Source organism: Sinocyclocheilus grahami, unplaced genomic scaffold (assembly GCF_001515645.1).
Source record: "Sinocyclocheilus grahami isolate Dianchi unplaced genomic scaffold, SAMN03320097.WGS_v1.1 scaffold99.1, whole genome shotgun sequence".
In the NCBI taxonomy this organism is placed as follows: Eukaryota; Metazoa; Chordata; class Actinopteri; order Cypriniformes; family Cyprinidae; genus Sinocyclocheilus; species Sinocyclocheilus grahami.
The window spans coordinates 1,384,521-1,400,374 of record NW_015505278.1 but is presented as its reverse complement, the minus strand read 5'-3'; the positions used below and the strand labels follow the sequence as shown (position 1 = coordinate 1,400,374).

The 15,854-nt window shown below is 37.0% G+C and overlaps 2 protein-coding genes and 2 long non-coding RNA genes across 8 annotated transcripts; all 4 read right to left on the bottom strand.

Moving 5' to 3' along the window:
* Nucleotides 1–72: 72 nt before the first annotated feature.
* LOC107588186 (uncharacterized) lies at nucleotides 73–1,880 on the bottom strand. Of its 2 annotated transcripts, XR_001609552.1 has the most exons (6): nucleotides 1,696–1,880; nucleotides 1,479–1,505; nucleotides 991–1,018; nucleotides 699–745; nucleotides 427–499; nucleotides 73–251 (listed from the first exon to the last, which is right to left on the bottom strand). It is a non-coding gene; the product is annotated as an uncharacterized lncRNA (long non-coding RNA). The 2 variants fall into 2 exon arrangements; XR_001609553.1 differs by lacking the exon at nucleotides 427–499 and having other exon boundaries at nucleotides 1,696–1,874.
* A 19-nt stretch (nucleotides 1,881–1,899) lies between these two features.
* LOC107588187 (uncharacterized) lies at nucleotides 1,900–4,443 on the bottom strand. 2 transcript variants are annotated; one of them, XR_001609555.1, is made up of 5 exons: nucleotides 4,234–4,443; nucleotides 2,557–2,606; nucleotides 2,330–2,377; nucleotides 2,093–2,140; nucleotides 1,900–1,918 (listed from the first exon to the last, which is right to left on the bottom strand). It is a non-coding gene; the product is annotated as an uncharacterized lncRNA (long non-coding RNA). The 2 variants fall into 2 exon arrangements; XR_001609554.1 differs by having other exon boundaries at nucleotides 2,088–2,140; nucleotides 4,234–4,442.
* Nucleotides 4,444–4,959: 516 nt separating this feature from the next.
* On the bottom strand, nucleotides 4,960–8,096 carry LOC107588184 (uncharacterized). 3 transcript variants are annotated; one of them, XM_016276209.1, is made up of 2 exons: nucleotides 8,017–8,096; nucleotides 4,960–5,792 (listed from the first exon to the last, which is right to left on the bottom strand). In XM_016276209.1, the coding sequence occupies exon 2, from the start codon at nucleotides 5,747–5,749 to the stop codon at nucleotides 5,120–5,122; it is 630 nt and encodes a 209-aa protein (XP_016131695.1). In that variant the 5' UTR covers nucleotides 5,750–5,792; nucleotides 8,017–8,096; the 3' UTR covers nucleotides 4,960–5,119. The 3 variants fall into 3 exon arrangements, with proteins under 3 accessions (XP_016131695.1, XP_016131696.1, XP_016131697.1); XM_016276210.1 differs by having other exon boundaries at nucleotides 4,960–6,054; nucleotides 8,017–8,069; XM_016276211.1 differs by lacking the exon at nucleotides 8,017–8,096 and adding an exon at nucleotides 5,911–6,402.
* Nucleotides 8,097–9,466: 1,370 nt separating this feature from the next.
* LOC107588211 (galactosylgalactosylxylosylprotein 3-beta-glucuronosyltransferase 3) lies at nucleotides 9,467–15,540 on the bottom strand. Its single transcript, XM_016276235.1, has 4 exons — nucleotides 15,530–15,540; nucleotides 14,735–15,089; nucleotides 13,263–13,553; nucleotides 9,467–10,978 (listed from the first exon to the last, which is right to left on the bottom strand). Exons 1-4 carry the CDS (start codon nucleotides 15,538–15,540, stop codon nucleotides 10,880–10,882), a joined length of 756 nt encoding a protein of 251 aa, XP_016131721.1. The 3' UTR covers nucleotides 9,467–10,879.
* Between the last annotated feature and the right edge of the window lie 314 nt (nucleotides 15,541–15,854).

The following is a 15,854-nucleotide window of genomic DNA, read 5'->3' as shown; positions in this document are numbered from 1 at the left end:
TTCCCATTTAGAGTGCAAGTTGCCTGATACAAACATGAATGCAAAAGGTGAAGACTCTGGGACACAACTGGATTTGAAACTGCAAATTCAGTAAAGCCATTTATTTTGCAAGCATCTTATGAATAAATAAAATTTAAAAAAAACCAATCCATTTATATTGTTAACACCATGCAGTCAACACTTCAGTTCAGCGGATGCACAGTACAATCAGGGTGTTGCCAGTTCAACTTCTCAGATGCAGCTTACGTGACCTAAGGGAGGGGGGAGAGATAAAGTCTGTAAAACTCTTAAAATCAGTACCTTTAAAAAAAATAAATAAACTACATCAGATTTATCATCAATCAGTAATAACATCAGACTGGGGCGATAAGTGTCATCATTAAAGTAATACTAATAAACCAACAAAAGCCGATACAAAATACAAACCTTTAAAAAAAGGGTCAACAAAACACTAGCAATCAAGTGACATTGGAGCAATCTGGATGGACCATAGCAACAACTATAGCGAGAGAAAATAAAAAAAACATGGATATCAATAAGTCCCGACTTTTCAGCTTGGGGCAGTAATCACAACCATACTTTTATCAAATAAACTACTGGGGTCAGAGGGTACCATTCAGTCAGATAAATCAGACTGGGGCGGTAACTCAGTCATCACACCCACCCTATGTAACTCGTTGAAAATACAAAATACATACTAGCTTCAGTACTCGAGGGGGGAAGAACTTAAGAATCCACTGCAGTCCTGCAAGCAATAGAGAAAAAAATAAATTAGGGAATGTATGAAAAAAAACTAGTCTACACTTAAGCTAGTCCTTCTCAGACTGTTGGTAAGCCCAACAAGTCATCCCCTTGTTACCCAGGCAACACCAGTGGGTTCACCTTTTCAGGTTCTGGTATTGACAGGGCATAAGACATGTGCAAGTTACATCATAAAAGGACCAGCTGCAATAGGTTTGTCATTTTGTATATTAGGAACAGAATTCTCACCGGTTAAGTTTCATATCAGATGTGCCACCTATAGGTTAAGAAAAAAATGGGAGAGCTACACAAATGCGGAGATAAACAGATATAGATGCCTAATCTGTAACATTAAATTTATCAGCAGGACTTCAGACGAACCAGACTGCAAAAATCATCATGCATTACAGATGGAATAGAGCACTGAGTGGTGCAAGTTAACAAAAGGGACCATTTCAATGGAAAATCATAGGAAATGCATATTCTTACCTGCCGAGTGTACTTCAGGTAAGCAACCTTTTAGGAGAGAAAACCAATCTGGGTGTCATTTCAGTTACAGAAAGCATTCCAAATGTAGGTGAATCATGTGCTGTAACTTCAGTAATAAAGATTTATCAACAGGATTTCAGACGAACGAGATTCCAAAAGAATCATCATCAGTTACAGCGGGATTGAGTGCATTACAGATGGAAGTGAACATTTCAATGGAATTGGTCATGGTAAATGCATATTCTTACCTGCCGAGTGTACTTCAGGTAAGCAACCTTTTAGGAGAGAAAACCAATCTGGGTGTCATTTCAGTTACAGAAAGCATTCCAAATGTAGGTGAATCATGTGCTGTAACTTCAGTAATAAAGATTTATCAACAGGATTTCAGACGAACGAGATTCCAAAAGATAATCATCATCAGTTTCAGAGGGTTAATAATCAGCACATGGGAGCAAGTAACCTTACCTAGTACCACCAAAGGACTTGGCACACTTAGTTTTGGACAAATAACAGTCCTGTCAAGAAAATAAGAGGAACGATGTCTGACACGGGCATATGTAAAATCAGAATTATAACCATCCAATAAATCTCTCAGATGTTCGGGACTTTTCACATTGGGTCAAAGTGAGCTAAGTATCTTCATCACAGAGACAGAGCAAAACAGCATTTGTCATTGTTCCAACACTACCTTTATATAAAAAAAATAAAAATTCAAAATTAAATTTAAACTACAGAGAAATAAGACCATCAGGTTTATCACGGTCTGATCAGGGCTCTGGTAACTAACGTCATGGGATAATAATGCGGTTCAGATATTAACAGTATAAACCATTCAAAGAACAAAAAAAAACCCACACCTCACTTGAACATTATGGCCACACCATGACCACCACAGATAGAGTAGGGTGATCTAGAAAAAAAAAAAACGAGCATAAGCACAAAAAGCAGCCAACAGTTCAAAAACAAGCATATACAGTCAGATCATACTTTGGTGACTAGAATGCCATATGACAAATGTCGTCCAGTTAAGATATTAAAGTGTAATCATTTCTGGCAAGTTGAGAATTAAACAAATTGTGAATATAAAAATTACGCTTACCAATACATCTATGGTCACCATGCCCTCCCAAGTTCATGTGAATAAGCCCTTAAAGTAGAACAAAACAATTAAATACCACAAGGAGGTGACTGGACTGGACTCATCATCTGGACTATGTCAGAAAAAAAAAGGCAAACATCACTGGAATTCAGACATATGCTTGTCTTTGAAATCATCATCTAAATGTTCAGTCTAAAAGGGAGAACCTCAACACTTGAAGAGCTTACCTTGAAGTTAAAAGATTTCCGTCTACTCATCCCAGCATCCTGCATGGAAACTGCAAAACAAACATTTTATAAGTGCCTGCATTCACAAACATGACTAGAACTAGAAAGAAATGCTTGGCAGTGTGCTAGATGTCCAATGCTACTCAGTTTAGAACCGTTACATCAAAGCAATTCAGGAAGAGAGAATTCTAAAGTAGTCGCAGTAGCACTGGATGACTATTCTCACACATGCTGCTGTTACTTCTTGGGTGTGGTAGACCATAATTCAGGCCTAAACCATAGGTGGAAGATTAGGAATGTGCGATAAGGATTTTTGATCATGGATTAAAAGGTCACCACAACCTGCTTTTGAAGAAATATCGTATTATCCTGCTACAGCGCACAGTCCATCAGTTGCAGTTCTGGCGTCGCCGTCTCAACATACTGTACAACACAGCACGGTCACATGTAAATCTACCGCAGAGTTAACATTTCATTACAGTTGCTGATCCCCATTGACTTTGATAGTATCCCTATGTTAATACAAAAGTTAAAGAAAAAACAAATATAGTTGCTTTAATAAGAATTAACGCATTTATAGTGAAGCGTTTATTGTATTTTTATATTTGTTCATTCAGTTTCTTGACTGCTATTGCTAAATACACCTACTGAACCTGAAAAATAAAGCACTGCTCGTTTTACTTGTAGAGTTGTAATATGCATCCGTTTTGATTTTATAACATTCAAATAAAGATTTTTATCATTGCCCACTTTGGCCTAAATTTCTGACATTTTTAAAATATTTTGTCAGCTCGTAAGACATAGGGGAAATAGGGAAATTAGTGTGGCTGTAACACGCCGAAAACATGCAAAAATGGTGATAAATCGAAGAATAGTGATAAATCATGATTTTCCTGAAAAAACACGCGATATACACGCATGCATATATACACACACTAGCACAATACATGTCCTACATTTTTGGTGACTCAATATAATGTCAATTATATTTACATAAAAATTAATGTCCTCATGTTTTCTGCATTCCACTTGCGCCGGTCTTTTGCAGCTCCTCGCAGTGTAGTCGGTGCTAGTACAAATTTAAAAAAAAAAGCTACCACGAAAGAGTTTAAGAATCTGTGCCTTTGTGCATACGGACATCTGACTGTTGAGTAGTGATTGTTTTTTTTTTTAGCAAGTGTGCAGTGCACCCTTAATTTACAAAGAAGGTCAGGGTAAAAACTGTAGATGGAAAAATCTCCATACAAGTTAATTGCGAATTTCTCTTTTCTACTTGTTACTCTGCACTTGGTTAGCAAACGTTTATTCACAGTTTTACGCATCTACTATTTAGACTTAATTGCCATGATCTAAATATACTTAAGAATTAATTTTGTCGTCATTTGAAAGCGTGTATGCCTTACATTATTATGCGGTTATATTATTCAGTGGCATAAAATGGTCTTAATGACCAGTTTATTGCATTCATTTCTGGGGCAATATTTTTAAAAAATAATAATTATCTTGACCGGCCTAATATCAGTTACACAAGTGGCACAAACACAGCCAAGAAAGCAAATACAGCATTGCGCACTCATAAGGAGCCGTGCTTAAATGTAATAACTCTATTAGACATAACTGGCCAAAAGTAGTATGCTTCAGGAAAAGTACTAAGATGCACCCTACTACAGAACTCACCTTCCCATGAGGCCATGCTCGTCGTAGCCGCCATGGCTGCAAAAGAAAAACCTCTAGTTAAGACACGTGTTTGCATTTGAAGCTTCCAGAGCACTCTTAACGCAAAAGGAAAGAAATTCCCGTCAGTCTCTTCTCAGATAAATAAAGTGCAATCACAGGATTTCAGTACAGGTCTGTGAAAGTTATCATCATTGAGAGAACTCGGCAAAGCCTTAAAAAAAGCGTTTTACTAGGCATGAAAGTTCCAGGCAGGTGTGTCGAGGCAAGTTGGAGCTAAACTCTGCAAGACACCGGCCCTTCAGGACTGAGTTTGAACAGCCCTGCCTTAGGAGTTAAATATTGTAATTAGATACTGGGATGATACATGGAGCATTGAAGGTATCACAATTAAGTTTGGATTAATTCACAATTAAATTATTACCAAGCGGGAAAAAAACCCCGTTTTTTTAGACTGTCTTTTTTAAGGTGACAAATGCAAATATTTTGTATTAACTATGGCCTATATAGGCTATTAAACACCAATAGCTACTAAGCAAGCACAAATATGGGAACACATTTCATTTTTCTAATATTTACAAAATACCACTGACAAACGCTTAATTTGTATCTTTATCTACACGTTGTTATGTGAACTACCAGTCATTAACTACATAATCTAATCGTACGTCGTTGTAAGCAGTTTGTGTTTGATTCACTAAAAAGAACCGATTCATTAGAGTCATTCGTTCGGACTAAAGAGCACAACGCTGAACAAGTATTGCAGGCAGGGTATTTCAGTACGGAGGAGGAATTTCGGCGGAAGAATGAAGGTTGGAACCGCCAACGAAACCGAACGTCATTCTATTCCGGTTCCGGAATTTTTCAAAATGCATTAAACCAACACTAATTAGCAACTAAATCTTACCTTGCGATAATTCTTGAGAGTGTTTCTCTTTACAACTTCCAATGGCTCCCCATTCTGTTTGCCTTCTGGCTTCTTCACTTTTCTTTTGTCTTCCATTTCCCCTTCTCCTTCCTTTTTCCCTGAGATCAGAATTTGGTCGTCAGCATGCTCCCTCGCGGAGAAATGGACCAGTGTTGGTTCTGGTTCTCTGCTGTTTTCCAGGGTTTGGGTTGCTGGTGGCACCTCTGGGTTTAGATGTACAGAGGTGGGCTTGTTGGTCTCCTTACCCAGTTCATTCTCTGAGGAAAATTTGTCATATTTTGCCTTCCTGGAGCTCATCCTGCTCCAGCGGCGACTCAGTCTGCTGGGCTTTCTCTTCAGTAAAGTGGTCCCATCGTCATCCATCATACCCTGGTTAAAATCAACCACATGGTCATCCTCTTCTATCCAGCTTGGAGCTGTCCTATTATCTTGGCTGCTCCAGTTCAAGGTTTCTATCTGCTCTTCTGTGGTCTCTCTCTGTACATCGTCTCCACACATCTCATCCAAGCGCCCATAGAATCCACTAGCCTTGTCCAGAAAAGGAGGAGAACGAGGGGCCATGTTCTTTTTGGAGCTCCTGCCGATAGTCATGGTCTTGTGAACTCAGGAGAGATCTTAATCCAGTCTTTGCAATCTAAAGAGGGAAGAAGGAAACATGACTTTGACGTGTGCTGGTGCTCATCTGTTAAAAATGTTGAGAAAAGATCAGCCATATGTTTGTCATGAGAGACTATACAAAAAACAGTCCTTACACAATCAAAGAAAAGAAGAAGAGCAGCAGGCGTCCTCGGGGCTACTGTCGAAATTAAATCTACATGGTTCATCTTTCCCCTCCATCCCACATTAATGTGTGTTTATCAGGCATGGCATCATAGGCACACTGTTCAAAGTTCATTCTGTGTGTATACAGCTTATCAGTAAGTTCCTATTATAGGAACAGTGTGTCTTTATGACAAGATGAACTCCAGCCTGTCATTGACTTTGACTCCAGTTGGTCATGTTGGAATTGCAGCTGGTGCCACGACAGAAGACTGTGACTCAAAATCACTCATAAATATGTCATACAGTGCAGAGGTTTAAACAGCCATTATTGCACGTTTTTTATATTATTCGTATTAGGACGTTCATTAAGCTGGACTTTTCAAATATTTTACAAATAGCTGAACTCCAAATGAAATGGACCATGAAATTAAGAGCTATACTTATAAATATTTTATCACATAAACATTTTAGTGAAGCCCATAACTAACTTGCGTATACAGTATGGGAACTTAGTTTTTAAGATATTACGATACATGATATACTGAGAAAATATTTTAATTTAAAAAGGGGTCATATGATTCAAGGGGTCATAAGATTTAAATTTTTCCTTTCTCTTTGGAGTGTTACAAGCTCTTGGTGCATAAAGAAGATCTGTAAAGTTGCAAAGACTAAAGTCTCAAATCCAAAGAGATATTCCTTATAAAAGTTGAGTCAACCACGCCTACCTAAAATGCCTCGTTCTAACACGCCCCCACATACCTATGTCACTATGTGGGAAGATTTGCATAACGCCGCCCAAATGTGTATGCAAAGAAAGAAGGCGTGGTTTCGGGAACAGCAGTAGTGTTGAAGCAGCCATGTCAGGGAGACGCTGTGTTTCAGTGTGAAAGTAAAAGCACTTTATTTGGCCTTCCGGAAGTAGATGCAATTAGGAATCATTGGTTAAGATTTATTTACAACAGAACAGCACAACCCAGATGTTTGAATTTGTGCAATGCATTTTATAGACGACAGTTTTTTGAACCTAGAAGAGTACAAGGCTGGTTGTGCACAAAGGCTATTTCTAAAAATAAAAAAGGGGTAAATTCTGACATTGCTATGACAATCTGGCGCTTCTGAATCAGCGACTGTAAGTATGTTTTGTTATTAGTTTAAGTATTTGTTATTGACTGTTCAAATGTGGAGTTTTGCGCAGCACAGAGTACGCGTAGTGTGTGTGAGGGGAACGGGGTCACATCACAGGAGAGTGAACTGCCTGTCAGAAATCATAGCACGTCAGCTGTCTTAATACTGCATCTTGTGTACTGCATCATCACTGTGTCTGTCACGTGACTCTGTTGCCCTTTCGGGCTTGAACTGATGGTAAAACTAACGACATTATTAACTGTCTTGATATTTTCTTTGAAAGCTGAAGCTCGCGATTATGGTAAGGGGTGTTATATTTCCAACGCGTGCTTGTGGTGTTCGGCCAATCACAATGCACTGGGTCAGCTGGCCAATCAGAGCAGACTGCGCTTGTCAAAGGAGGGGGCTTTGTTGAAAACTACGTGTTTGAGAGAGGCGGGGCATAGAGGACCTACAATAATGTACAGTATTTGAAAAATGTGTTTTTTGAACATTGAAGCATTTCAACATTCTATTATACCAAATACACAAAATAATGATCTTTAAAATAGCATCATATGACCCCTTTAAATGCTCTGCTGTCGATTTCAACTCTTTGGAAATGTTAGGTCAGTATCAATGGTGTAGTTGTCTCATATTACAAGCTGTAGGGTTGGGAAGTGTTATAAAATTAAAAAAGAATTGACTAACTTCAGTGTTCAGAGTTAAGAGTATATATAATTTGGTGTTGTAAATGATCATTTACACATAAAAAAGCTATGTTTCCTATATTGCTATATAAATAAAGTCTTATTTTATGTGTAAACTATCATTTCAGAATCTCAAGTTTGCTTCATAATAAGCTTAAAAATATTCATACATTTAAAGAAAAAAGAACATACAGAGCAAAAATATAAATTACAGAAAAATTTATAAATAAACATAAATATAAGACATAAAAACAAAACAAAGAGCACTGGAGGCTGACTTACCTGCTGGTTGTTTTCGTGTGACTCTGCTCTTACTCGCTCTCGGTGTTCTGGGCCCAACTCACCTTACTCTGACACACACACAATCGTCACACTGTCTGAACCTGTCGTCGTTCAAGCACACTACCCCCCCCCCCCCCCCCCCCCCCCCTCTTGGTTTCTGTTTAATTTAATGAACTGAAGAAGAGAAGCAGCTTTAAAAAAAAAAATGCTAAATACTAAGTATCAGACAGCTCAGACCTACTCCACAAACAGTATCAAACTTTTACTGCACAAGTTGTAAAGTTGTTGTAAGTGTTGCTAAATGACTCACCTGAGCAGGACTCTTAAATGTGTTTTGGGTTATTCACTGGGTGGAAACATGATGCACTGCGAGGGATTCCATTTCCAAAAAGGAATACTGCTTCACATATTTCCCCTCCTCAAACTGATGTTGGAATACATAAAGAGGGTAAAATAGGGGTCTCAAAATACAAAAGTGACAGTGATGGAAAGAGTTGGAAGGAGAAAGATTGCAATAAACACCTGGAAACATTAGGTGTGGCCTTTAAGACTGTGTCTGCTACAGGGTAATACTTAAGAAAGTGCATGTAATTGTACGTCGGACTGATCTGTATTCGGTTCTCATGTGTTCTTTAAAATAGTTTAAACATCAGTAGTCATTTGTAGAATTGTCTAACCTTATTAAACAACTTTTAGATAAAAAAAAAAACGTCTAAAGAAGAGTTGAGGTCATTGCCCAGTGGTGACGGCCCTCCCCCAGGATAAACAGAAACAGCTGTTTCACAGCTGTGATTTCCTATAGGTGTGTGGTTAAGAGGACACATGATACTGCAGTACTATCGAGACATTATGAGGAGGGACTTTACTGTCTGATTGTTCATTCCTTGTGGTTTCTAGTGCTCACATGGCATCATTTTCATAGATGGTGAAAGATCAGCTTAGTAAAAAAGGATGAATTTGTCTGTTCAGGATGACTTCATATTAGAGCAGCATGCCATTCAGAAATACCTGAGAAAAATGAATTGAGTGCTTATTAAAATTCTGATTCAATGGCAGAATTCAAATTGAATTTTAACTGCCATAGCAAACAGAATGCAGAACTGAAAATAAAATTTTACAAATAAGAAAATAGACTTAATAGTTCAAACAAACTTTGAATGTTGGCTTGACAAAGCCTTGTTTGATAATTCTGAAAGATTTGAAGATTTGTCTATATGCCTTATGGATAGCTCGATAGATCCTCTTCCTGTCTTTCCAAATGAGTGAAACAGTGCCTGTCCACTATTTTAGCTGTATTTTTCCCATAGGGATTTTAAAAAGTAGTTTTTTGTTTTTTTAAAGAGTTATAAACCATGAACCAAACCAACCAGCTACGTGATGAATCGCAGCATTACAAACTTTTATCTGAAGCAAAAAGTATTGAAAATCATCCATAAAAAACAATGGCACAAAACTGAGTACTTGACAGCTTTAATACGAGAAAAATGGAGAAATATTTATGCTTCTGGCAGACGTTTTTATCCAAAGCAACTTATGTTGAATTCAAATCAATTCAATTTTAATCCTTGGCATTGCTAGCACCATGTTCTAAAGTTTGAACTACAGGAAGATGTTGGATATGAAGAAACAGTTTTTCAATTTATTATAAAAGGTACATTATATACACAAATATTTAAGTAGTTTGAAATCATAGGCAGACTGACTATTATGTAGGCAATATTAGCATGTTGCGATTCTCAGATTTCTTTGCAGAATCATGGGTAATGTAGTTTTTCACCAGTACCGTTGAACATGATTATTTAAAAAAAATAAGTAGAAATAATGCTGATGGCTTCAACAAAACCATATAAAAACTTCAAGATTAACAACCTCATCTGTATTTAATAGTTTACAAGTTATTGTTAAAAATCTAAATGCTCTGACTTTTGCACTTTACATAAACAACTTGTGAGTTGTGGCCACTTCACTTCACTTGAACTGGCACAGAGCCGACTCTTCCTGCTCGATATCTTTACATCCTTATGTTCTTAACATTTGGATTCAGTAAAACATGTAGATTTCTAAAGCAATAAAATAGAAAACTTTCCCAGCACATGGAATCTGACCAACTGTGATAAAACCGAACTTGTCCGCTACGTTCTTGTGCCATCTACATTTCTACATCACCGATTCTATACGTTTTCACCCTTTGCTTCAAAGGGTCAAGTAACATAATCTGTACTTTACACTCTGTCACCTGAAGCTTTACCAGTGCCACGTACACAACATGCCACTGGATTAAAGATAAGCACACCATTGTGATTCAACAAAGATTGTTAATGGCATAAATAGACACCATATCTGACCTATTTATATCCTCCATTTATCAGTGAAGAAAATGTCTTAAGACTTTAAGATATTATGTGAAGACATAAGACAAGTACACCAGACTGAAGGTAACAGAGACATGGACAGCATAGACATGAGTTATAAATATATTCCAAGCAAACCTCACACTATACAATTACGTTTCTAATCTATATATACATATAAATACATCTTACTGATTGATACCATATGTACAATTCTCTTTAAATACTGTTAAAGTGTACCAATGATAAGGATGGTTTATGGGATGCATGATGATTTATAGAAATCCATTTTCTTTTAGGCTGCCGGTTCCTTTGCTTCTGTCTCTTGCACTTTTTATCCCTGCATTCATCAGTTCCTTTCCTCATTCCTCATGTCTTTGGTGTGTGGCCCAGAAACCACACTTTCAGAGTGTCGTTTGTTTCACCTCTTGCCATATAAATGAGAGAATCGGTTTGGTCAGTGGAAGTGTGGATGTTTGGTGAAGTTCAGGCATGTTCTGAGGAGGTGGTGCTCACACCTCCACATCCGGATCTGAACCCAACCCTTGCTTCTGCAAAGCGTCTTCCCTCTTCATCTTTGGCTTCTCAGTTCGGGTGTGCCACACCAGCACCTGAGCAAGAGGAAAATCATTTCAATAGTAAATAAAGGAATAGATGACATTGTTTACTCATGTCATTGCAAAAAAGGTTAGGCAAAATTAAGAATTTAACAATTGGCTCCCTTTCAGTTCATGAAGTGGAATTTAAAATTAATTGTCCACACAGGAATTTGAAATGGAATTTACTGAATAACAATTCAGAGAAATAGGTCACGGCATTCAGAAATCGAATTGGAATTTAAAAAGCATTGTTAATTTATGTTAATGCACACAACCCTGCTTCCAGCAAAAGTGAATTTCCTCCTATCTGCCATAGCTCTCAAATGTCACATGACTGATCATGATGTGGTAAGCAGTGTTGTTAACTAAAACTGTTAAAAAAAAAAAAAGTTTGTTTATTGCAATAAAAAAACTAAATATTATATGAAAAATTTTCACTAAGTGAAAATCTGAAATGTTGCCATGTCAATTAACTGAAATAAGTTTAATTGAAATTACTAACTGAATTAAAACTAAAACGGAAATAATAAACTAAGACTGAAATAAAAATAAATGTAAACTTTTTATAAATATCTTTTTTTTAAATGGCAAACTGAACTTAAAATTAAAATATATAATTCTAAATTAACACTGGATATACACAACATGAACATACAAAAACAAACTTTCTCTGACATTCTTTTGCTTATATAACAGAAAATAATACGTGGTCAAAATAATATAACAACAATTTTTATATAATGACAGTTATGGAGAATTGTTCAATCTCAATCTCTGTTGAACAAAAGTATTTCTTGTTCCTGCATGACAACACAAACTAATGTATTTTTATAAGGCTTAATAAACTGACACCTCACAAAAATATGATGTTCAAGTAGGACTGGACAGTAATTCAATATCAATATGTATCGTGATATAATATTTTTCAATAACGGTGATATGATTTTTAAACACATTTCCGATATTTCGATATACATTACCAGTGTTTCCCATACATTGATTTATTTGTGGCGTTTGACTTCGTTGAATAAACATGAGCACTGCACGTTTCAAAATCAAAACGTGGCGCGGGTGTTTTATATGAATGTATCTCTGAAGGGAACCGACTGTCTTCAGAATAGTTTAGATGGCATTTTTATCTGATAAAGTAGCGTTCATGAGCGGAGCTGCTTTGATTACAGCCGTTACCGGAGAAACCGCTACTTCTACTGCTCTCACAGCGCCTCCTGCTGGCAGACAAGCCGTTTGCATTTTCAATAAGCCCGTCTCCAGCAACATGTTTTTGTTGTTGCTCTTTTTTTTCTGCAGGAAACTCGGAGCACTTTTCATATTCTTTATTCTGGCTGAAGCACATTTGTTTCAATCTATAACAATAATCAGCTGCCCTACATTACCAGTCAAAGGTTTTTGAACAGTAAGATTTTTAATGTTTTTTTTTTTTTTTTAAGAATGCTCACCAAGCCTGCATTTATTTGATCCAAAACGCACCAAAAGCAGTAACATTTAAAAGATTTCTATTTCAGATAAATGCTGTTCTTCTGAACTTTTTATCCATCAAAGAACCCTGAAAAAATTCTACTCAGCTGTTTTCAACATAAAAATAAATGTTTTTTGAGCAGCAAATCAGAATATTAGAATGATTTCTGAAGGATCATGTGACTGGAGTAATGATGCTAAAAATATAGCTTTGAAATCACAGGAATAAATTGCATTTTAAAATATTTCCAAATAGAAAAGAGTTATTTTAAATAGTAAAATTATTTCAAAATGTTACTGTTTTTGCTGTATTTTGGATCAAATAAATGCTGGCTTGGTGAGCAGAAGAGACTTCTTTAAAAACAAAAATCTTACTGTTCAAAAACTTTTGACTGGTATGTTAGAAGATATTAATAATTAATAAGGTGAGTCTGAGATGTTTATTTGACCGTGATTTCACATTTCTTTTTTGTATGAAGGCTAAATACAAATAAAAGGTGAACATTAATTTATTTGTGGTGTTTTTTTTAATTAAAGTATTATATGGTTTTATATGAGGTGTCATAGACTTGGCAAATTCATTTTTCATAAGTTTGTATGCACAGACATCTGTTGTGGGCGTTCTTGGCAGTTTTTACAAGGCTTTTTAAAATAGTGTTCATATCGATATCGGAATTGTATCGGCCGAAATTAAGAAATATATCGTGATATAACTTTTGGCCATATCGTCCAGCCCTATGTTCAAGGTCATGTTGAATTATCTTAATATGCAGAAAAGCTGGTTATTCACAAAACACTAGGAACAGAACAAAGGAGCTACCTTAGAGCACAGGTCTGCTTTGGGTTCAAGGTCGTCCATAGTAACCAGGTGCTGAAGGAAGCTACTTTCCAGGAAGCCCATCTGAGCATCACCGTCAAATCGTGCTTGGGGATTGGTCAGTATCAACCTCAGGGACACTGCAAAACCAGCCATGTCGATGGGGAACGGGCGGTTGGGATGCCAACCAGTGTGGAAACGCACAACCTTCCCATCCTCCACAACGGGCCGCTCAAACTTCATCCCGCCCACCAGACCCACAGGCCACACAGAGACACGGTATGTGTACCGTATCTGAGGGTGTAGGGAAGGAGAATGTGAATGGACAAAAAGTGCCAGATAAATGACACAGAAACCTATCAGGAGACCTTCTGTTCATATGTCCATAGACAAAGACTACGTACAGACTAAAACCGGTTTTGAGAAGGGTTAGTTTGATTACATCTCCAAAAGAGAACATCTGACACATCTGTTACACCTCAATACACCTGAAGCACAGCTCCACCTGGAGGTTTAACCAGTAAACCCCCATGGAATGACTCGAAATGATCTCATGTTCAGTTTTCACTGCAGTTCTCCAAAACAATGTGTGACAGTTTGCTACAAACTTTTACATCTGTGGAAGTTTAGCATTTAAATCTAGCAATAAAAATTTTATTAGTACCATTTTCTACATATTAGAAAAACAGAATTAGAAAAAAAAAGCACACTGAGGTATAGAAATTATGCAGTGATAAAACAATTTTAGTTAATTAAGTTAATTTAATTTTAAAAAATGTACATTGTAAAGGACATCATTTGTTTTTCACAGCTACAAACAGATTTTCTCACAAAACTAATTTTAGACATTAAAGCAAAACAGTTAAGCTTTTTGAGCCAGAAAATTATGTGAAACATGAATTCATTCAACGGTGTCCAAACATTTGACTCATACATAAGCATTGAAAGGTTTGGGTTCAGTAAGATTTTTTTTTAAATAAATTAATACTTTTATTCAGCAAGGATGCATCAGATAAATAAAAAGTGACAGTAAAGATCTTTATAATGTTACAAAAGTTTAATATTTCAAATAAAGGCTGTTCTTTTGAACTTTATATACAGCAAAGAATCCTGAAAAATGGTTTACACAAAAATACCTGACAGCACAACTGTTTTCAAAATGTATAATAATAAGAAATCAGTATATTAGAATGATTCCTGAAGGATCATGTGACACTGAAGACTTGAATAATGGGTGCTGAAAACATCAAAGGAATAAATTACATTTTAAAACATATTCACAATTTCACGACCAATAAAATAATATTTCACAATATTTGTTTCTTTTTCTGGACACAGCTCTATTCACACGCTGTTTGGTATTGGGGCATTTTTACGAGTACAAGTACAGGAGCGCAGTATCGTGTCCCGATACCAGTATCGGTGCATCCCTATTTTGAATGGTAGAGTATATTTAACCACTAAAAACACCTTACCTCTTCAAAAAGCTGCAGGCTATATGTATTGTCATCATCAGCAAAGTACACCACAGCCTCCTCGAGGGCAGCCGCTTCCTTTCCCTCAGCAGCAGCGCCCATCTCCCTGAGCCAGTGCAGACCCTCGTTCCTCTGCTCAGCCCCCCGGGGCTTCAGCCAGCTGGGATCACCCTCCTGCAGCTTCCTATCTTTGGGGGTAAGCTTGTGTAGATGGGCGTAGGTCAAGCCAGATGCAGCCAGGAAATCTGTGACGAGTGGAGTTGGCTGAGGAGCGTCCTCCACCACGATCCAGTGCAGCTGAGGAACATGGAGGAAGGTGTGAGACAAACGAGTGAGCTCAGCCTTCTGCACCAGTCTGGAGAGAGGAGGAAGAGGGAGATTAAATTTCATACAGTTTGGGGTGACTATTTTTTATTCTTATCTCCATAACGAGGCTGAATGTTTGCATGTTTTGGGGATATTTTAATGTCTACAGGTCCATTCACACAGAACACATTTTGTTTTGCACAATAAAGCAATGAGATGCAGGGCAGTGGAACAGAAAAGCACAAGGCTTAGAGATGCTTTTTTTTTAAGATTAACTTCTTTTTACTTGAGCTCCACCTTCTATAGAACAGCATGTCATGTGCAAGACACTGCAAAAGACACAAGACTCAAAGTCTGTCTAATACATGTTTGCATTAAAAAAAACTATGGAAAAGCTGTGGAGCCCAGCACATGACATGCAGACAAAACATATTTATATAAACACATATAATGAAAAATTTGTTCCCACATTGAATTGTGGCCACGCACCTCTCAAACATGTTTGTTTAGCACATGCTTACAACAATGCAGAAGCAGCACAGTGAAATGCAAAAATGTGTTCTGTGTGAACGGCCACCATTCAAAATGTATCTATAATCAGTATTTGCATACAGCATAACAATTGCTCTTTGCTTTGTTACATTTATAAACACACACCTGCACACTAAAGAGCCATGAGCAGATAGATCATATTAATGAGAAAATCTGACACATTTCCATAATTTACTTCTTTTGAACAGAATGGCGCAAAGAATCAGTTCAAAATGATTCAATGATTCTTTAATGTCATGGCGTAATTACATCATCACATAAT